Genomic DNA, 22,515 nt, shown 5'->3' on the forward strand with positions numbered 1-22,515 from the left:
GTCCAAGTGGCAGAGTGTACAAGTGCACACTTAGGGGAGAGAAGGCTAGCGAGCTGAAAGATATGGCTTCTATTATCATGGGAAGATAAAGCAGCTCTGCCTCAGTGGTGCCAAGGTGACCTTGGAAGGGTGGTAAACCTATGTCATCTGTAATGAGAAGCTAATGACAACATATAATGCACTTTATTCATGTAAACAGCATACGCATAATTACACATACACACAGGCGGATCACTTACGTAATCTGCACCATGTAATTAAAAACTGACACAGAAGCATACATGGACACACACACAAACACAAAACCAGGGAGATTGAATCATAATCAAGTTACAATGCTTAAATATGTTATTTGATCAAATTCTTGTGTGATGTGGTATGAAGTGTAATGTGACCCAGAGTGTGATGTGCAGGTCTGGACTGGGACTGAAGAACGCAGACCAGACCACTACCGTGTATTATTATTATATTTGTTCTTTTTTTGCATGATGCCACGGCCGTTTGACCGGCCGTTCGGGAAATCTCCCGACTCTCCAGACGGCCAGTCCGACCCTGGTGATGTGGCCCCAGCACCAACCCCTCAGTGTCCCCTGAACAGGGAGAATCTGAGGCTATGGTTCTAGGATGGTTCTGTCTGGTGTGAGTAGCAGACAGTTCCAGGGTTACTTAAATCAATGACAGGTGTTGCTTATATGATGAATAGGAGGAAAGCAGATCAGAATCACACGTAGTAAACAAGACAAATCTCGCACACACAATCGCACGTTCTGACAAACACACTCAGAACCTGACTGACAGTAATAGACAGAAGAACAGAGCAGATGAGAGGCAGGCTGGGAGCAGAAAGGTGTGATAAATGCTCAGCACACACACACACAGTCCAACATATAGCCAATCCTCCCAAATCATGTGCAGTTGTCAAGCTTTCCCCAAGGCCTTGTGATGTGAAAATATACAAAACCATCAAAAACGAATACAGAACCGAGACACGCTGCATAACTCTGTTCTCCTTCCAGGTCACCATTATCTTTTTCCTCCAACAGAACTTCAATGTGTCTCATAAAGTTTCCCTTTCCCTGTGTGTATGTCCGTCTGTGTGACGAGGAGTACTCGTCAGGGGAAATCAGGAGGGCCATGGAGCAAGGGAGACCATGAGAGGATGAGTCACGCCAGATAAGCATTTAATCTCTTCATTAATAAAACATGCTATGGTGTAATTAGAGCTTTTACTTAAAGCTCATCTTGGAACTAGACACCACACACACACACACACACACACACAAACTGATGGAAGACAGGTTCTGTCTGAGGTAGAAACAGATTTTTATATAGAGTAGCCGAGACAGCATTCATATTGTAATGATATGACATTTTCCAATTCATCATAAAAACTGTTTAATACTTTCAAGTCATGTGATTTTAAGGTCTGTGTCCAATCCAAAGAAAAAAAGCTTATATAAAAACAGTATAAAAATACTTCTCAAAATAGCACCTTTTCTGTCAAGTAGACATGCAGATGTATACAAATAATTACTACAACAATATATAACTCTTTTCCCAAGTTAACTTATGCATATATGTACAATTCAATGTCAATATTTTGTGCTTCAAAGATTATATCTTCAACAGTGGAACAATTCTGTCCATTGGTGGACTGATTTAGATGTCATGTACAGACAGTACTCAACAACAACCGTTTGGACCTTTAAAATGGATGGATCATTGGGTAAAAAGGTGTGCCCACTGACTGAAGAAATGCAATAGCAATAAATAAGCAAACATCCAAACCATCAACCTTGGGGAAAAAACATGTATCCGTCAACAGCTCAAATATATCTTTAGCTGATGTTTATATTCTTAAACATCAAAACTACAGTTTATTGACATTCTTGGAGCTGGAGACAAGGTGGTAAATGTGTACCTATTCATCTTCCTCGTCTGCCGGAGCGAGGCACTGGAATGAAAAACGGGATAAATATGCGTGTGCTGGTTTGTCCACCATATTGGCTATGGATGTGTGTAAAGTGTGCGTGCTAATGTGTTTAATGGGCAAGTACATGTGTGTGTATGTCCAGTTGAGTGTGTTTACCTGCGTTGGCCCCGAGGCAGCGCTCCTCACACTGCTCCAGCAGCAGGAAGCGGTTGGCATTGCCGTCACAGCCGCTGTAGATGAAGGGTCTGCAGGCCTGCGCCGGGGCGTTGAAGTAGTAACGCAGGGTGAAGCGTCCACAGGGACCCTCCTCCAGAGGCAGTGAGCACGGCTCCACTGGAGCTGCACACACACACACACACACACACATATATGTTCTGTACATACGGTAAATAACTGCAAGGAAATACTTGTAAGATGAACAACAAAGAAGTGTAGACATGAGTAGGACAGGGCTGAAGAGAGCAGTGGAAGGTGGTAGCAGTGCTCAAGGTTAACTTCAGATTTATGTTTGGAATATATTAGTTGGTAATAAACATGCGCACACAACAGCAACACACAAGTCTATGAAGTAAATGTGCATCCATCTGTATTTCATAAAGATAATTCAAAATAATTGATCAGGCAGTGAGGGATTATAAAGTCAAACTTAACATGTTTCATGAATCTGCCGTGCTTCTTGAATGATGTGTTCCACCTATGTAAGCATAGCCATCATGCTTCAGTAGCTCTTATACAGCACCACATGCAGGGAGGTGGGATGTGGTATGAACCCCATCATAGCCTGAACCCTGGAGATGAGTTAGTGGGTGGACTTTACCTTCCCCCTTCAGGTCTCTCTTAGGTCTGGCTGCTTTCTGAGAGGCCACAGCTTTCTGAGAGGCCACAGCTTTCTGAGAGGCCACAGCTTTCTGGGGCACAACTTTCACAGCCTCACCAGTCGATGAAGAAACTTTGACAACCTCACCTATCGACACGCATCAAACAGACAGACAGACAGGCACACACACTCACTAATGCGTCTATCTACTCGGTTATATGAACAGGTGGATGCACCCATTTTTAGCACATCACAAAACACACACAGGACACAAACAGACACTAGACACATACATATATATATATATATTGTACACAAGAGAAATTGTGTGCAACTGTATTTAGCAGCAGACTACAGTGTGAGACCGGGGTGAGGTTAAAGGTTAAAAGACTGAGCTAGGTTAAGCGTTGCGTGTGAATGAAGGGATGTGTGGTGTGGTGTGGTGCAGGGGGTGGCATACCCTTGCTCTGATTGGTGTTGGGGGTGAAGAGGACAACCTCCTCCAGAGGGTCATCATAGTTCTCGATGGAGTAGATATGCTCGTAGTCCGGGTCGTTGGTGTTCATCACCACACGGACTTCACGACCTGCAACACAGGTAGGCGCCACATCGGTCACACCCCCTCAACCCGTTTCACCCAGATGTGGAGGAAGGGGGGTGGAGACTTTAACTTATCATAACATGACCCCACCATATGCTACCATTATATGAACTTACCATCTCCTTACCCTCCCATAGCAGTAACCTAACTAAGAATCTAAGGCTAGAATTGTAGAATTGAAAGGACTTACTAGGTGGGGAAAGTCCCTGAGTTATAAACACAATATTTGAGAATCAAACGGAAACATGATCAAATTGTGTTAGAGTTGCACAGCGTAAACACTTAAGAAGGACAGGAAGCCAGTAACAGTTAGGAGTCCTCTGTTTTCTTGACCAGAAAACCACCCTGGAGTTCAAAGGTCTCCACACACAGACAGACATGGCAGGAGAGGCAGGCAGACACACTCACCCTCCTCGCCCATCTGGGCCCGCGAGCGCTGTGGTGCCGGCCCCGCCCTGAAAGACTGGACACCTGGGCGGGGCTTAGGGTCTGGGGCGAGACCTGAGGGGACCATACGAGGGCAAGAGGGCAGGAGGAGGAAACAGGGACCAAGACAAAGACACACACGTAGGACAGAGAGGCAGTATAAGAACATGGAGAAAGGTTTAGTTTCCGAGGTAGAAGAGGAATAAAAGGGTGATCAGAGGAGAGAGGGAAGGGAGGTAAGGGACAGTGACCAGGGGGAGAAACAATAACCAAAAGACAACAACAGAACAACCAAGCTGGTCAGTAGGAGATTACAATGATGTTAGCAGAACCGCCTCCACCCGAACATTGGCACATTCAAACACATATATAGTTCCCCACAATAAAAAAACATACAGACAGAACAATGTACACATAAAATCCCCAAACTTAGTCCAACATGAAAATGAGAATCATGAAAATAAGACCCACTTTTCCATATTTGGTTCTCACTCACCTCCACAAGCTGAAACAGAGGAAGGAAGAAGAGGTAGAGAGAAAACACATTCATCAGTGTATTGTCAAACTGCAGAGGCTCTAGATGTTTAATAAAGCTTCTGAGGCACTGAAGCGTGTTGGGGTTCGTCTGGAGGACAGCTGTGTAACAGTATACAGTTAGGCCTGGCACAATAAGATGACGGCAAGACTCACCACAGTGTTGACTCATCTCTGTGCGAACGTATGCACGAATCTCATCCTCCTGTACGCACAGAGAAGTGGGTGACAGGAATACACAGCCGAGTGAGTGAGTGTGTGTGTGTGTGCACGTCTGTCAGCGTGTGTGTGTGAGCAGGTCTGAGACCAGGTTTAGGCCCCTGGGCTGACGTCTGGCACTGACCGTCAGGCCTGGCTCTCCTCTGTCTCCCTTCATTCCATCTGCACCAATCTCCCCCTGGGAAGACATACACAAACACACACACGTCTTACCAAACACAACCAAACACTCATAGAGGTCCTAGGTAGATTCTGAACAATTCATGATGCTTGTGTTCTTTGTTATGTTTGATCCCAGCTAAGCAAATGATGGAATAGGTCCACACCTTACTACACTATGCATGGCCAACCCCCTCTCCTGGACACATGTAGGATGGAGTCACTCACCTGCTCACCCATGGCTCCTGGGATCCCAGGGATACCACGAGGACCCACCAGAGCTGGCCCAGATGGCCCACGCTCTCCCTGACACACACACACACACGTGAACATACACAGCATGTAGGAGGAATGACACCACTGCACATTGAAAATCAGTTTTAGGAGTTCAGGTCAGCCTGCTGATGATACCTTCTGTCCCTGGAGGCCCTCAGGGCCTTTAGCTCCAGCCAGGCCCTGGGGTCCACTGAGCCCAGGGGCTCCGTCCACTCCCCTGGGGCCCGGGGGGCCAGGGATACCTGGGGGGCCCTGACCACCACACAGAACAAAGGACAGCTTCATATCAAGTACATTTCTCTTTTCCTGCACATCCCCAGAGAGGGTTAACAGTGACATTCAGTGGGCAAACTTGCAGCTTAATTGGGGTGACACACTGTAAAGTTGGTTATGGAATGGTATTGTATTCAGTTGGTAAGACTCACCCTTTCACCTTTCTCTCCCTGAGAGCCCTTATTTCCTCCAACTCCATCAAAGCCACGGTCCCCCTGTATAGAAGTATGTCCGTTTCACTGTTCACACTCCGTACTGTTGAATATGCCCACAACTACACACAATAAACTGGAAATATGGGCCAATACCTTGGGGCCGATGAGTCCCTCCTTCCCTGGTGATCCTGTAGCCCCTATGAGCCCCACATCCCCCTGAAACACACCCACACACAAACACACCCACACAGACGCGCACGCACACACAACCCTAATCAGCCCTGGTGACTAACCAACCTTGAAAATGGGATACAGTGCCATTGTATTCAGGTTGTAATGGTGTGATTTGGACTGATTCCAACCTGCTCCCCTTTCCTCCCAGGCAGGCCTGAGCGCCCATGGATGCCGGCGTCACCCTGGACACACAGACACAAGGAGCATTAGCACCACAGATTAGGACCACACACGAGCCAGACAGGTGACAGAGCAGTGACTGTGTGGGGCGGCCGTGATGCCGACAGCCCCCTAGGAGGAGAGCCCAAGAGAGACACTGAGAGATACCTCAGGAGTCCTTCAGCATCAGCTGTGCATCCTCGCTGTGTGGAGGTGACAAGCTGGGAAGCTGGCTGACAAGCAGGCTGACAAGCAGGCTGACAAGCACGCGTCACCTCCCCACCCTCATTAACGTCATACAATCTTCTCATTACCCAAAGACAGATGTGTCGCCATTGAATATGAAAACGGTATGATAATATTCTGTATTTATTATCTCGACAGGTATCTCCTTGTAATCATTCTGGCCTTTGTCTCCTTCCGCCTTCCAGCTTGTTTCCCGGTCTCTCTCATTCACCTTTTCTCCTTTGGGTCCGTCCGCTCCGCACGCCCCTTTTGCTCCTCGGTCGCCCTGGAAACCAATGAGTTGTCAATGACAGAAGCAGATGAAGTGCCCTGTCAATCAAAGAGGGGCAGACGGCTCCAAACCACCAATCTACCCTGACAAAGTGGGACTAAACATAGACCCACAGTCTTTTCACCTGTCACTCATTCTGCCACACACACACACACACACGCACACACACACACACACACACACACACACACACACACCAGTCTTTCCTGCCACTCTGTGAAATGGTAGTCAGTAGTTAACACTAGTGGATGTAACGCACAAACTAGTGGATTGTATTTTGACCATATCTAACCATATACAGATCCCAGCAGTACAATCCAAACACAAGTACCTAGTGATTACTGAGAGAACAAAAACTGGAGAGAGATGAAGGGAAATTAAAGGGTTTGGGGCCCCATGCCGAGTCTGAGTGGGTAGATTCTGTACCGCCTGGATTAGTCATTCTAAACCCAGATTAGCATGCTGTGACAGAACATCATAGCCGTCCACAGCAAGGTCATCTCTCAGTATGTGTGACAGAGATCCCTCCTCATCACAGAGTTAGGTTGCCTGGCTGAGGAGTTAGCAGCTACTGCAGTGTTGCACCAAGGGAAGATTGAGAGGGGGAAGTGTCACAGATGTACCCCACAAACCACCCTCTTGTGTCAGGGTGCATGGGGAGTATAGAAGAGCATTTTCGGTCTAAAGTCAGAAAAATCCTCTGCTGGGGTAGTCAGCCAGGTGTGATGAGAGAGCTGTGGCCGCGGGGCTTCCTGATGGAGGATGGAGCTGGAGCGTGAAGGACATCTCTCAAGGTTCCCAACGTCAGGAGGCGAGAGTCAGCCCACGTACTAAGACGAGCGTACAGGCGCTCCCACGCATGACCGCGCGCCACCCGCTCTACACACCTTGGATCCACGCATCCCAGTAATCCCCACGTCTCCTTTCTCGCCTCTCATTCCAGACAGTCCATCCTTCCCTGCTGAGCCCTAAACAGACAGACACACACACACACACACACACGGGAGTGTTAGAGAGGCGTAATGGAAGTGTGTTTATGTTGGATCAAGGAGACAGGAATAGAGAAGGACTGACCGACTCTCCAGGAACCCCAGGTTGGCCTGCCTCTCCCTACAGACACAAAGAGACACAGCCTCATCAAAGCTGCGGGATGCTGAGCTCAAACACTCTACCACAGGCAACTGAAAGGCATGGCTGTCACAGCACTTAGATTCACAATACATTCACACACAACATAAAACATCCTCAGTCATAAAGAAAAAGGAGAGTGTATCGAGGAATCGGGCCCCTACTTTCTGTCCTCCTGGGCCACGGGCCCCCTGGAACCCTGTGGAGCCCCTTTCTCCTGGTTCCCCTCTCAGACCCTGAGAACACACACACAGTTACATTCTAGCTCTTCAGAATGTTATCAACACATTGAGTGGTGAGCTGTGAAAGGAGTCGTCCCCTCCGCCACACTCACCTGCTCCCCAGTAGGCCCTTCCTGGCCCTTCACACCTTTCTCCCCCTGCACCCCCTTGGGCCCTCTGTCTCCCTGGAACAAGCATGACGATCCGAGTATTAATGCCTACTGTGCCAGGATGCTTTGTAGATAGTGAGAGTTGGGTCTTACTCACGGTCTCTCCTTTGTTCCCCTTCTCTCCAGGAGGTCCCCCCACTAGAAGAGTGTCTCCCTGTAGGGGAGAACGGTATTCCAGTGAAGAGCACTGCTCTCATACACAGGTCTTCACACTGGGGTCTACTGTATCTTGTCACTTTTACTCTGCAAGTCGTTTCTTCACTTCTAAAATGCATCTTCACTGTTAAAACACACTTTCGAATGGTCTCTTAGTTTATTTTTCATCTAGACATGTTTTTTTTTCTTTATTTGTTCTTCCTCTTTTATTATATCTACTTCTTGTGCTTGTTTCTATTTCACAAGTCTGCACAAACACAGTCTTGACACATTCGGCATTTCAATGCATACCTTTTCTCCTTTGTCCCCTTGTGGCCCCAATTCCCCCTGAAAACATGGAGTGTAGGGCGCACTTGTCAGGCATGACAGGGAGGTTCACAATTGTTCATGAACAGAACGCTCAGGGGACAGATGGAGCATGGGAACACATATTTGCGTCGGTAAAAAAGAAGGAGAAATATTCACCTTCTCTCCCCGTTCTCCTCTGGTCCCTGGAGAGCCCTGAGGAAGACACACACACACACACACACACATTGCATATAGCCCTGATCATCAATGCAAACCTCAGTCTAATAAACATACATGATGATTGATGTACACAGATGCGCAACATCATAACCATAACGACAATGTCATGCTGTCTCAAGTCAAAAGGATCCATCACAGCACACTTCAATATACAGCCTCTTCCTTCAGGCAAATGGCAACGAACAAGCTTCTTCTACGGGTTACCAGGCAACTAATGGAGGAGAGCTACTTCAGTGTACTTTTACAAGATCGGGAGCTGAGAAGACAAAGTGGCCTTTACACAGAAAGACACCCTCACAATCCTTTTAACCTTATTATGGCTATAACTCTGCCAAAGTGGAGGTGGACAGAGTGAGAGACCGACCTTCGGACAGGCAGAGAGAGAAAGAGAGAGAGAAAGATTTGGAGGGCTGACTAGGTGCAGGTATCTCCCCTCTCTCAGAGAAGCAGGGAGGGCTGACTAGGTGCAGGTATCTCCCCTCTCTCAGAGAAGCAGGGAGGGCTGACTAGGTGCAGGTATCTCCCCTCTCTCAGAGAAGCAGGGAGGACTGACTAGGTGCAGGTATCTCCCCTCAGTCAGAGAAGCAGGGAGGGCTGAATAGGTGCAGGTATCTCCCCTCTCTCAGAGAAGCAGGGAGGACTGCCGAGTTAGATGGAGGGGGTGCTGAGTGATAGCCTCCCCAAGTACAATTTAAAATCAAACTCTTTATATTTACTGTGGATCCTCTGTCTCCGTCTAGACCAGAGCGACCTTCCTCCCCCTGAAAACAGAACACACAAACACACGATAATATAAAAGAAGTATAGTGAACACACAACAAAGAGTGTCTGAGACAAACGGTCCCACCAAACTAGCATGCTACCCCTCCCCCTATGGAAGAGCGGGGGTGTTATAATAAAGCCCACGTAACGTCTGTGGTGGAGGCGGCCATCTTACCCTGGGCCCTGGGTCTCCTCTCTCTCCTCTCGACCCAGGTGCTCCCACTCCAGCCTCCCCCTGACAAGCAGCAATAGAGCTCATAAGATACATGCTCACTGATAGGACAGACACACACTGGAAGGACATAGATAGCTGTCATTGTTACATACATGTACATTGGGCAAATGATGGGAGAATGTCCTGTATATCTACTGTATGTCTCTCTGAAGACTAACTCACCTTGTCACCTTTGACTCCATCTGCACCTGGGATGCCCTAGACAGAGCAAAAAACAATATAGCGATTAGGAAACACACACGCACACACAAAACACACATAATGGTAATTCCACTTACTGCTTGTCCAGGGGGCCCTGGAGGACCAGGAGATCCAGACTTGCCCACCTGACCTGGGAAGCCTTGGAGTCCCTGAAATAAGAGCCATTACTGCATCACTTCACACACACACACACACATGCACACACACACACACACACATGCACACACACATTCACTGCCTCACTCCAACACACTGTACGCTAAAGCAATCAAGCCTTGTGTAGCAGTGTCAAGTCTTCTCTAACCCTCTCTCCTAATTGTCCAGGGGGTCCCGGGGCTCCAGACTCTCCTCTGACTCCGGCCACACCAGCAGTCCCAGCCAGTCCCCTCGGTCCTGGGGGCCCTGCTGGGCCTGGCAGTCCTGGGTCACCCTGGAGCACAGACACACAGGTTCACCATGGGATCACCATGGGATCACACAACACAACACACAACATCAAGAAACACACAATACAAGAAAGGAGTGAACTCAATGAATCAATCAATCAAGGTATGCTCACTTTCAGTCCGTTGGGTCCAGGCTGACCTGGAGGTCCAGCGAGTCCCACTCCCCTCTCTCCCTGCAACACACCAGGTCCAGTCAGATCTGGGGCCCAGATAGGCTCACCAGCACACCCAGAGCAGCGGATGCAAGGTGGGCTGTTGGGTCTTACCTTGTCCCCTTTGCCTCCCTGTGGTCCTCTGGGCCCCTGACAGAGACAGAGAGACAGAGAGGGTGAGGCATCATTGTTTCTGTGTTTGAAAGTATTTGTACTGGTCCAGTATGTGTGATTGCTAGACAGACTTATTATGAGGCCAGGCAGTAACTAACCTCTTCTCCAGGATCACCATTATCTCCAGGAACTCCCTATTCCAGGAAGACAAACGTTCCAGATGAAGCTTTTGATGACCTTTGTTGAAATGGTTTGTCAGATTGGAATGCAGTATAAACTACTCACTCTATCTCCTTTGATGCCTGCCGGCCCCTTGTCTCCTCTTTCACCCTAGATGGACGCAGTTTTGTCAAGAAAATGTTCCACACATCAATTCTTTGTCATGAAGTACAGTGCGTGTGAATCCCCGAGAGAGCAAATGATTTAGAAACTGTCAAGAGTCTGACTTACGCGAAGCCCAGCCAGTCCTCTCTCTCCCACTGTTCCAGGCAATGTCACACCAGGAAGTCCCTGCAATCAATCACAAGTCAGCTAGGACAGCTTCCACACCCTCAAAACTAAAATGATGCTCCGCCGTATTTTTTATAGTAACCCTGGAAATAACTCACAGTCTGTCCTTTGGGTCCAGGTGGTCCCGCCACAGACTGGAATAAAGACAAAATAAAAACCAAGATCATTACAGTACATTTACTGTACAGTACAGTTAAATACCAACTACCCAGGGTCTACAATACATCTCTAAGGGTTCTCAGGTACCATACAACATGTGGAACATACAGCTGTAGCTTTAAAAGCTCTATAGCCTGAAAGCAAAGGGTTAAGTGTGTGAGAGGGGATGTTTGCATGTGTGTCTTTGAAGTGATGTGATTACATATCCTGTAGGTTGAAGGGGTGAGTCATTCCCTTAAGGAATGTGTCATTTTGCAGCTGTGATTCATGAATAGGACTCTTCAAACACAGCCACTCACAAACACACACATACAAACAGACACATAAACACACACACATACACACACACACCACACAAACACACCTTCCCTGGAGGGCCACTGTCCCCTTGCTCTCCTTTCAGACCAGGGGGGCCCATTGCTCCAGCGATGCCCTGAGGATGAGGAGGGCAGGTATAAGACAGGATAGCCTTGAACACAAACATGCTTCACAGTACTGTGCACGCACGCACGCACACACGCACACACACACACACACTCACTCACACACACTCTGAAACACACACCAGTTTTCCTGGTAGTCCTGGTGTCCCCTCTTTTCCTGGCACACCATCTCTTCCTGGGACCCCTGGCTTGCCCCCCTCGCCCTACAGTATACAGACACAGAGGCAGCCACAATTGCTGCGTATTGGCGACTGAGGTGTGGAGAGGTGTGCTGTTTGGGGGGGTGTAGTGCTGTGTTGCGGTTGTTGGCTCTGTGAAATGAGCTGCCCTGGGCTGTGCTGTACTTACCACCTGTCCTGGTAGTCCAGGGGGCCCATGTGGACCCTGGAGAGAATCAGAGCAGCATTAAAACACAATGAAGCCATAAATAACTCAGGGATGAACCGTGGGGCGCAGCCCAACCATGTACAAGACCCTATGATATATCCCACAGGCCCCACGGGGCCTGTAGACAGCAGAGTTAATAGTGTGAGGATGGATGTGTGTCGGGTGAGGAGAGAGGGCAACAGTTTAGCCCCTGATGGCCAGCGCTGCAGACATGACGTACCACAGCTCCTGGGGGTCCTGGAGGGCCAGGCAGGCCGGGGTGTCCCTGTTGACCAGGCAGACCCTGGAGAGGAGAAGAGCTTTGATGATCATGGAGATTCATATCTTATGGATTTATCTGTGTGTTTGTGTGTGTTTGGGTGTGTGTATGTGTGTGAGTGCTGGGGCTCGTCACAGTGTCACCTGAATACCAACTCCTGCCTCTCCTTGATTACCCTGGGGAACACAACACAAACATCAATACTGACCTCAGACCCTTCATGTATCTGTCATTTTGAGCTCTGTAAGACCATGTTGTTGCTGTACAACAAGAGGACGAGCACTATTCCCACCCAGCTGCTGTCCTAGTGTGGTATGTGGGTTGTAAAGAAACAGACAGAGCAGCTACTCACCTTCACACCTGGCGGACCAGGAGGCCCGTTAGTGCCAATCGGACCCTGCAAACACAAACTGCATCACAACTACCCAGAATGATGTGTGTGTGTCAATGTGTGTGTGTGTCGTTGTGTGTGTGTCTTACTTACAGTTGGCCCTCTAATTCCAGTTTCTCCTGGGTTTCCCTGCAAAAAGGAGATAAGAACACGTTCACATATTAAAACCCACAAACACGCAGGCTAATACACAGTGAACACACACTCATGCGTCATACAACACATGTAGAAATCCATGTATTCTGTAAATACACGTGTACAGGACACAACATAAGGCCGTACATACCTGTCTACACAGTACATGACAAATACATGCTATACACATACTGCACGCAAACAAACACACACACAGAAGCACATCATACATGTATAAACATCCAAAAACACGACACATAATACGAAGACGTTGTAGATGCACACATAATAGCACTGAGAGGCCAACACAAAGCAAGAACAGCCACATGCTCAAACAGCAGACTGAAGCTAATGAATAAAGAGCTTTGGGAATTCAATTTCTTCATCAATTTAGTATTGGCTGCACTATTGTGTCTGATTGATTGATTTGCTACATTGCTGAATGGTATGTGAATTCTCTTGTTTAATCTCTCAACCAAACAGGGGTTTGCATATGAAACAGTCTGCTCCTTGGGGGATCGGTGGGCTGGGTGAATATTTCATGAGAGACCTATCACCAGGCATACTCTCATCTCAGATCCACTCACTAAGAGACAAAAAACCTCAACCCAATAATGAAGCATATAAAGTAGCGACATGAATACAAATAGTTTGTTGCTATGCTCCTGGACAGGCGGCTGCCACTGCATCGCCCACAGACATCAACCACACACAACTTGACACACGGACACACAGAGAGCACCCTTGGGCAGCTTAAACTGTCCCTTTCCCGATCCCCTCCAATCTAGTGTCCTCAAGATCAGAAGCATGGCAGCCAGCCAGCCAGCGTGAAGCACAGAGAACCTACCGGTCTGCCCAGCACTCCAGGGAACCCAGGCAGGCCCTAGAGAGAAGGACGGAAGGTAAGGAAGAGGAGGACAGAGAAGAGTTGGAAAGTGGGGTGGTTGACAGGAGAGGAGGGAAGAAAAAGGAGGGGTGGAATGGGGGATGGAGCAGAGATGAGAGAGTACAGTGAGGAGTTAGAGGCAGAGCTGCAAAAGGCTACAGTCTAGGGATCTACGTAGCTGGCCTCAGCCCAGAGGGGAAAGAGAGAGCTCCATCGGCCTAGCGCTCGCAGCCAATCCCCAGGCTTTCTTACGTGGCTCCTGCCCTGGAGAGGGCTGCCATGCTGCGTTACTATTACTCACTGGGCGGCCTTGAGGACCAACGGGCCCTGGTGGACCCTGCTCCAAGCATTGGAAGGAAATGAAATGTGTGAGAGAAAAACATTCTCCACCTCTTATCGCACCCCCTCCATACCTCCATACACACGTCCTCTTTGTCACTTCATTTGTGCCTGCAGTCTCCTTGCAAATGTCAAGAATGAGTGCTCCCAATACTGTCGAGTCTCTCATTCATCTACTGTGTGTTTGGCTGACTGATAACACGACAACTGATCTGCGTAATGTTTCTGCAGTCCTGTGATACGGGGGGGAGGAGAGCTGTCCAGGTTCTATGACTGGTGCTGTTCTGCTGAATCCCAGAGCACAGGTGAGTGGTATTTGCATGTAGACATATCTACAAAGCATCAGTCAATCATTAATCGACAGTATCAGTTAATGCATTACTAGACCTGCAGGCCTACATTCCTTTAAGGTCGTATCACTGCTACCAAAACTAATTTCACAGGTCAACTATAACAATACAGGACAATGTAAAACTGAAATACTTTGCAATATGTCAAATGTGTTGGTATTTCAGATGACAGCCTTTCACATAGCACTATAATACATCTATAAACTGTGTATCAATAATGATATACAGATGATGATAATGATAAGAAAGCGTAATTATCTCCAATACAAGAATGAGCCAGCATGTTTTGGCCTATTCCTCCACACCCATCTTCTTACCGGCTTCCCATCTGGACCAAGCTTGCCAGGTTCTCCTGCTGGGCCCTGGAAACACCCAGACACATCAGTGTTCACCGTACAGAACTTCCCTCTTCCTCCACACCGCATGTGTTCACATCAACACCTTAGAATGCTTGAGGACTGAACCATACCGGGAAGCCATCGCGTCCCTTTTCTCCAACCTCCCCTCTGTCTCCCTTTTCCCCTCGAGACCCTGCAAAACCCTGGACACACACACAGACAGACAGACACACACACAGACATAGCCAGTTTATGTCTTCTGATTGTATTTTTGCAATACTGTAAGTACAGTACAGTATGGTGAGGATATAGTAGAACGTTCTCACCGTGTCTCCTTTTTGTCCTTGTGGTCCTAAGGGGCCAGGTTCTCCCCTCTGCCCTGCCACCCCTGGAAGACCCCTGAGACCAGGCACACCCGAAAGAGGGCCGTCTGCAGATTCACCCTAAACACACACAAGTGCACATTTATCTCCATGTCATACGACACCCAACACAGTTTAGGAGTTCTAGTACAAAGGGTACTACCTTTGGACCAGGGGGACCAACCACTCCATTCAGACCATCTTTCCCCTGTAAAATACTCATGTCAAAATACTATACATCCAGAGGACAAGCCATTATGCCTTTCCTATTGTGAGGAAAGGCATAATTGCAACTATTATGGTAATTGCAGAGATCAATACTCACAGCATCTCCTTTGTCCCCCTTCTCTCCTCTCTCACCCTGAAGGACATACAGAGTTATTAATACCCCTGCACAAATCTTCCTCCTCCATCCCGTAATGACTTGTCTTTTCTTCTTCCTCCGCACAGTCCACGACTTCCTCCCACCTTATCTCCTGGTCTCCCGGCCTCCCCCAGTTCCCCGGCTCTCCCAGGGACTCCAGGTATCCCAGGCTTCCCCGGCTCCCCCGCCTGTCCCGGGGGGCCCGCAGGTCCCCTCTCCCCAATGGCTCGTCCTGTAGGCCCCTGGGGCCCGGCGGGCCCTCGCTCACCCTGCTCTCCCTTCACACCCCGGTCCCCCTGGAGCCCTCGTGCACCCTGGAACAGAAAGAGAAGAGAGTTGCTGATCCTCAAGTCCAACGTGAGGGTCACATGTACATACATGTCCATGCAGTAATGTACGGGTGAGTACATGTACAAACTGAGTGTACATAAATGAACATCCAAATGGCAGATAGCGTGTGGTTAATGTCTCTTTGAGAGGCCACTCACGTCTGCCCCCATGGGTCCTGTCAGCCCTGGACTGCCCTTGTCTCCTTTAAGGCCCTTCTCAGGCTTGACCTCCACAGGCTTGAGCAGCTCCTCCTTCCTGTCCACCAACACCTTCAGGTCTCGTACCTGCCCAGACAGAGCTCAGGTCAGGGGGAGGGACCTTCCACATACTCTGTATGCTAGCTTATATGAGGGTTTTCAGCCCGGGTCGGTCATTGGTTGTAAAGCTGGAAGAGAGAAGGTTCGACTGACCTGGATACCAAAAACGGAGAAGGCCTTCTGCACATCCTGCCAAGACAAAAACACAGAGGGGAATCTCTTCATTCTAGCTCTTTAATAGAATGGGTTTTCCTCAGAGCGCATGGCTCCTCACTGCGAGGTGGAGCGGGGGTCTCACCACTGCTGCTCCTGGTTTTCCCGGTGCTCCGTCCTCCCCTGGGTCTCCCTGAAGGCCACATCACAGCATCAGCACCACATCACAGCATCAGCACCATATCACAGTATCAGCACCACATCACAGTGTCAGCACCATATCACAGCATCAGCACCATATCACAGCATCAGCACCACATCACAGCATCAGCACCACATCACAGTGTCAGCACCATATCAGAGCATCAGCACCACATCACAGTGTCAGCACCATATCACAGTGTCAGCACCATATCACAGCGTCAGCACCATATCACAGCATCAGCACCATATCACAGTGTCAGCACCATATCAGAGCATCAGCACCATATCACAGCATCAGCACCATATCAGAGTGTCAGCACCACTGTATCAACCCACAAGTCCCATCTATTCCCCTCACCCTTACTTAAGACCAATCAGTTTCATAAACATACCGTTTCTCCCTTCATACCCGTCGCTCCTTTGTCCCCCTGAAAGACAGGTGGAGGTGAGGGAAAGGGACAAGATAAGAGGAGACCTGATGCAGACTCTGATTTATACAGACTGAATGATAGACTTACTCTGGTTCCGGCTACTCCTGGTATCCCTGGAACACCCTAACACCGACAGAGATTCATTAGAAACTAAAGGATAAGGTTTAGTAAATGTACTGGGGCCGTAATATGTCAGATTGTGTGACTCTTCTAAATACATGCAAGAATATTTACATAGCACGATAAACAATAAGGTGTATTTGTTTTGAGGGTCGATATCTGATACCACTCACTGGTGTTCCTGCAGGCCCTTGAGGACCGGGGATTGGAGTAACATCAGCCCCCTTCACATATACCACCTGAGAGAGAGAGACTTTTCACTTTTGTGCTACTGTGCAGTATGTCACACTTCACAATGACAAACAACCTCCGACAGCAGCACACACAGACACACACACATGCTCCAGCATGTACGTACCTGTCCTGGGGGTCCCATGGTTCCAGGGGCCCCTGGAGCCCCACTTGGTCCTGCTGGCCCCACAGGTCCAGCTAGACCTCGTTCTCCCTTCAGTGCATCACGGCCCTAGAGGAAACACACACACACACACACACAGGAAAATTCACTTTTCACACCAACACTGATACACACACCTGCCCCCCCTACATTGAAGTTTCCTAAAAAAGCCCTCACTAATAAGGGCAAGCAAATCAAAGCAGGTCAGTCCAGGCCTACCTCTCACCTGAGGTCCTGGAGATAATGAATTTGAATTGATACAGGAAGGCACAGAGCTGACATTTGGAGGACCCCTTTGGAGCCCCTTCAGAAGTGTCTCACCACCCTCAAATGCTAAGCATGGTCATTAGAGGGCTGCAGGATCTCATGGCTTGGCCTGAAGCAACTATTGATTTACCGGTGAGCAGAGAGTGTGATGCGATATCAGTGTCAGTGTAAAACCCAGTTCATAAACACACACTCAGGTGGAAGGTAATGAGAAGCAAAGCACTGCAGAGGGCTAATGAGTCCTACTAAGCATCCAAGAAGAGAAGGATCGATAGACGGAGGGAAGGAGGAAGACAGACAGCAGGGGATATGGAGACAAAGTTCATGATGTTCAGAGAGCGAGAGCGAGCGAGAAAGAGAGCAAGAGAGAGAGAGCGAGAGAGAGAGCGAGAGAGAGCAAGAGAGAGAGAGCGAGAGCGAGAGAGAGAGCGAGAGAGAGAGTATGAGGTCACTGACGTCTCTTCCAGCTGCCCCTGCTTCTCCTTTGTCCCCCTGTTGGAAACAGAAATCGTCATGAGTCACAATATCAACTGAAGGTCTGTCATTAACCCCTGATCAATCAACAATAATGAAAAATTACAACTAATGATTACTTTATTACTTTTATACTGTTTTGAATGTTCTGAATATAATAAACAGTGTTTGATATATACCCTGTTATATTAGCTCATGAGAAATATGCCTATCTATGAATTATGTTGCTTGTATCACATAAACTGTCATTATGCTGTTAGCTACAGCCGGCTTATGCCAGCATAGCCATAAGTTAGTTTTTGGTCAAATGTGACTAGGAAATGTCTGTGACACTAGAGTGTAGGTCCGAGGTCACAATGTTACCAAAGGGTCCAGTACCAGTACCAAAAATGTGTCCAAACTTTTGACTGGTACTGTATAATGCCATGCAACTTTGAACAAGGAAAAAAGGAGGAACGTCAAGGCCATTTCTAGGAGCCCTATCTATAGACTAAACAAATGCTATCCAGCACCATGAATGCGTTGTGTCTGCTTGCGAAACTAGGTTGATTGTCACCATGCCGCCCCCCTTACATATATGTATAAATACTGATGATTTTGTCTTGAACTTGTTCTAACAACTTGAATGGTGTAACCATAACCTACCTTTCTTCCATCTTCCCCGGGAATGCCATCTTCACCCTGTAACACACACACACACACACAAGTCAATTTAGATACGGGCAACCATTGAGACGTTACAATACTTTTTGATTATCAATGAGCTCCAATTGGCTGTAGCACCAACATTCTTGCTTAGATAATTTATTACTGGTGCTTTAAAACTACAGACTATAATTTTGCTACCCGCTGAGGGGAAATAAAAAGCTTACATGTAATCACAGCACTCCAAGCAGAAGTAGTGACAAACAAGCCTAATGGTAATGACATACATAGAGAGAACCCAAGAAATAATCACCAGTAATGAGACTTACACAATAAACCCACACTGAGCAAATAGCCTCCAATCACAGTGTCGTAGTCAGATACTTGCAGTATTACTAAGTGGTCTGAGTGGTGGTTTGCAGTGGTCTGAGCTGAGTGCTTGTGTATTTGCAGAATGTCACAGAGCGTTAAGTACAGATGAGTGGAGAGCAGTACTGATTAGTGTTGGCCTTATTAGATCTTTAGTCACCATTTTCCCAGGAGCACCAGGCTTGCCGTCTTCTCCTGATTTGCCCTGAAGCAGAAAAAGTGTTAAAACTGTCAAATGTGTTTCTGTGTGTGTGCGTGCCATGAGTGTGTGTGTGAATTGTTGAGTAACTCACAGGTGTTCCTGCGTTCCCCGGAGGGCCGGTGGCACCCGGGGGCCCCTGGTCTCCTCTCAGTCCAGGCAGACCCTGTAGACACACACACAGATTCATAACTCTTGCACTAAAACCTCCATAGTTCCCTCGAAATATATACAAATATATACAATTATAAAACGTGTCTGGACACAGTTCCAGAAAGTTCAAGACAACAGACCATCTGTACAGTAGGAAGTGTACAGGTCATATTAGGTGTTTACTCACATCTCTTCCTGGCTCCCCTTGTTTGCCAGCGTCTCCCTACAGAGGAAACGGTTGAATGAAAACCATGTTTGTGTCTGTGTCACGGTGGAGTGTGCTACTGAGATTGGCACTGACCCGCAGGCCTGCAGTCCCAGGTGGTCCTGGTTTACCATCCAGCCCCGCTCGGCCGTCCAGCCCAGACGATCCCCTCTCTCCCTGAAGACACAGGCACATGTGAAAAGCAGCAGAACAGAAGCTAGCAGCCGACATAAAAGGTTTCTCCACTTCATACAGGCCCAACAACAGCACACAGCATACTGCATGTGTATTAAAGTAAACTGGATATTGGGTTTGCCCCAAATTCACAGAAAGCCAGGTGTATTGTGTTGCTTTTAGAAGGCCCCACTGAGCTTCATCACACTGGGAATCTGCAGACTGGAAAACAGGATCCAATGGAATGAAGGACAGTGGAACCAACCAGCCACCATCTCGTGTATAAATCATTTGGCATCATTCAGGAAATTAGATACAAGTAATACAATACAATACAATAAAAGTAAAGCTCTAGATTATGATGTAACCAGGTTGTAAATCCAACCTTCTCTCCTGGACTGCCTCTTTCTCCTGCATCGCCCTGTGGGATGCAGAGCGACAGAAATCACTCATACTGTGTGAGAGATGGAGGATTTACAGTAATGACATGTGTATTTATCTATGTAGCTGTATATATGTAAACAAAATAACATTAAGAGATAGAAGAGAGAGAGAGAGAGAGAGAGAGAGAGAGAGAGAGAGAGAGAGAGAGAGAGAGAGAGAGAAGAGAGCAACAGACAGAAAGCCAGACAATCAGACAGACTGCTGACTCACTCTGGCCCCTGGCGGTCCCCGCTGTCCCTCCAGCCCCTGTTTGTGACACAGAGGGTGAGACAGGGGGGTCACTCAATAATCCGACACAACAGCATACTCGTCACATCATCACGGGTCACTGTGGAACAGAATCAGTGACCCGGACCTGGGTCAGAGATGTGTGGCTGGAGCAAAGGCAGAGGAAGCACCGTGACTTACCCGCAGCCCTGCAACCCCTGGGACGCCGGGCTCACCCTTTAAACCTTTGCCCCCATGCTCTCCTGGGTCTCCACTATCACCCTGGGAAGAGGAAGTGACATCAGAGAGGTCAGGGAAACAGAGAACAAGAAAAAGATGACATGTATTGAGTGTTCCTGGATGAGCTCCAGTATGGAGCGGCTGTTGCGTACACACTGCACAGCATAGCACACAGTAAGTGTAATATATTGGTACATTCATGTGTGGAGGGGGCAAGAACATTTTCAGTCCATACCTTTTCTCCTCTCTCTCCTTTCAGCTGAAGCTGCATATCTGCCTGTAAATAGACAAGGGGCGACAGTAACAGTGTGAGAGGACAAAGAGAGAAAGAAGTGAGAGATGAAAGGCTGTCAAAGAGTAGAGAGAGGTCCCGGATGTGTTTGGATTTACCACTTTCCCTGGAGGTCCTGGGGGGCCTTGAGCTCCCTGAGAAGACAAGCACAGAGATGAGTGGAGGTGAAGGGCACGGCTCAGACCAGGATAATACTGCAGAGAGACATCTCACCAGCTCTCCTTTGGCTCCTCTCAATCCGGCAGGTCCAGGGCTCCCCTGAGAAAGACACACCATCACATGTCCATCACTGGTGCTGCATCGTAGCTGGCATTTCAATTACACACGTGACGGCTGATCTGTGTGTTTTCATAGAAGGGCAATAGCGGTGTGTGTTATCTGAAAAGGTGCTTCACATTTCGGCCGTGTTCTCCTGGGTCTCCCATGTCCCCCTTCTCTCCCGCCCTCCCAGCTGGGCCGGGCAGTCCCTGAGGAAGATCAACAGAGAACAGGGTTTTAATTGACAGACCAAACCTCAAACTGCAATACTGCAGTTAGTCCTTACAACCACAGTGTACGACCTTTACTCACCCTTAGTCCTCTCTCCCCAACCTTTCCTGGCAACCCTGACTCCCCCTAGAGGAGAACATTCGTCAGTACATCTGAGGAGAGCCTGGGAGGAACAGGAGTCTGCACATGTTCAAAAACCACAGCCTCTCTACAAACTCCTCGGGGAGATAAGCTGGGTCTGACACATGACTGAATCAAAGAGGCTAAATTAAATATCACGCTGTAAAATTAATTCAATTCAGACTTCTCTCTATCAGGTTTGATGTGAGCGATGGCAGGGAAAACAAAACGTGTCAAACTTTTAATTAGCCAGATGGATGTTGATAAGCGGGGAGGTGGAGAAAGAATGGAGAGGAAGGGATGATAGCAAACACACAGAGAGACAGAGTGAGTGAGAGGAAGAGACAAAAGATAGGTAGAAGACACAAAGAGAAAAACAACATACCAAAAGATGGATGGAATGGAGGAACAAAGAGAAAGAGAGAGAGACAGATAAGGAAAGTGAATTTCTTACAGGAGTTCCGTCGTCGCCCTTGTCTCCTTTGTCCCCCTGTAAAAAGAGCCGTGAATCATTCATGCACTTCACAAAGAGAAAGGAAGACCAAAGTGACTCAGTAAACAGACATTTTAGACGAGAGCTACTTCAGCCGAACATAGGCAAACGAGGTGCATAATAGCAGTTCAGAACAGTATTAGACCAAACAGGAAGTGTGGAGAACAGGATGCAGATTAGCAACATCAACTAGAACAACACTTGGGAAGGCACTTGGGGAAGGCTAGCAGCGACTCGTGGTCATGATCACTACCTCTGAAGTGACACGGGAGCCAGGTCAGAGTAGAGGCAGAGAAATCAGTATGGGAAAATGATCATACAAAAGTATACAACAATTAGCTCCGAGTATTGATAGAGGAGTGAGTTGTAATGGTGAGGCAGTCATTCCATTGGGTAACCCATGCATATTAAAGCCATTCTGATGGTTCTTATCTGGATGAAGAGAGATAATATTTAGACATAAAAAACTATGGCCAATCAATTGAATCATCCTTATAAATCAGTGGTAGTAAACAA

The 22,515-nt window shown here is 47.9% G+C and overlaps 1 protein-coding gene across 1 annotated transcript; it reads right to left on the reverse strand.

Moving 5' to 3' along the window:
- Positions 1 to 3,210: 3,210 nt before the first annotated feature.
- Positions 3,211 to 22,165, reverse strand: col7a1 (collagen, type VII, alpha 1). Its single transcript, XM_084705262.1, has 64 exons — positions 21,961 to 22,165; positions 21,468 to 21,512; positions 21,293 to 21,364; positions 21,111 to 21,155; positions 20,996 to 21,031; positions 20,841 to 20,882; positions 20,567 to 20,647; positions 20,369 to 20,404; positions 20,100 to 20,135; positions 19,637 to 19,717; positions 19,523 to 19,558; positions 19,277 to 19,348; positions 19,144 to 19,188; positions 18,615 to 18,650; positions 17,952 to 17,987; positions 17,193 to 17,297; positions 17,008 to 17,073; positions 16,802 to 16,837; positions 16,676 to 16,711; positions 16,225 to 16,272; positions 16,080 to 16,115; positions 15,828 to 15,953; positions 15,444 to 15,653; positions 15,301 to 15,336; positions 15,139 to 15,183; positions 14,940 to 15,056; positions 14,745 to 14,816; positions 14,593 to 14,637; positions 13,548 to 13,583; positions 12,659 to 12,694; positions 12,527 to 12,571; positions 12,318 to 12,350; positions 12,136 to 12,198; positions 11,877 to 11,912; positions 11,651 to 11,731; positions 11,450 to 11,518; positions 11,025 to 11,060; positions 10,867 to 10,926; positions 10,702 to 10,746; positions 10,575 to 10,610; positions 10,417 to 10,452; positions 10,264 to 10,323; positions 10,009 to 10,134; positions 9,782 to 9,853; positions 9,666 to 9,701; positions 9,444 to 9,503; positions 9,223 to 9,267; positions 8,444 to 8,479; positions 8,270 to 8,305; positions 7,920 to 7,976; positions 7,766 to 7,837; positions 7,596 to 7,667; positions 7,378 to 7,413; positions 7,191 to 7,271; positions 6,244 to 6,297; positions 5,756 to 5,809; positions 5,547 to 5,609; positions 5,391 to 5,453; positions 5,101 to 5,217; positions 4,918 to 4,995; positions 4,655 to 4,708; positions 4,468 to 4,516; positions 3,760 to 4,282; positions 3,211 to 3,336 (listed from the first exon to the last, which is right to left on the reverse strand). The coding sequence occupies exons 1-63, from the start codon at positions 22,021 to 22,023 to the stop codon at positions 4,266 to 4,268; spliced, it is 3,690 nt and encodes a 1,229-aa protein (XP_084561388.1). The 5' UTR covers positions 22,024 to 22,165; the 3' UTR covers positions 3,211 to 3,336; positions 3,760 to 4,265.
- Positions 22,166 to 22,515: the final 350 nt, after the last annotated feature.

This window comes from Hypomesus nipponensis, chromosome 9 (assembly GCF_054491055.1).
Source record: "Hypomesus nipponensis isolate SF chromosome 9, ASM5449105v1, whole genome shotgun sequence".
Classification (NCBI taxonomy): Eukaryota; Metazoa; Chordata; class Actinopteri; order Osmeriformes; family Osmeridae; genus Hypomesus; species Hypomesus nipponensis.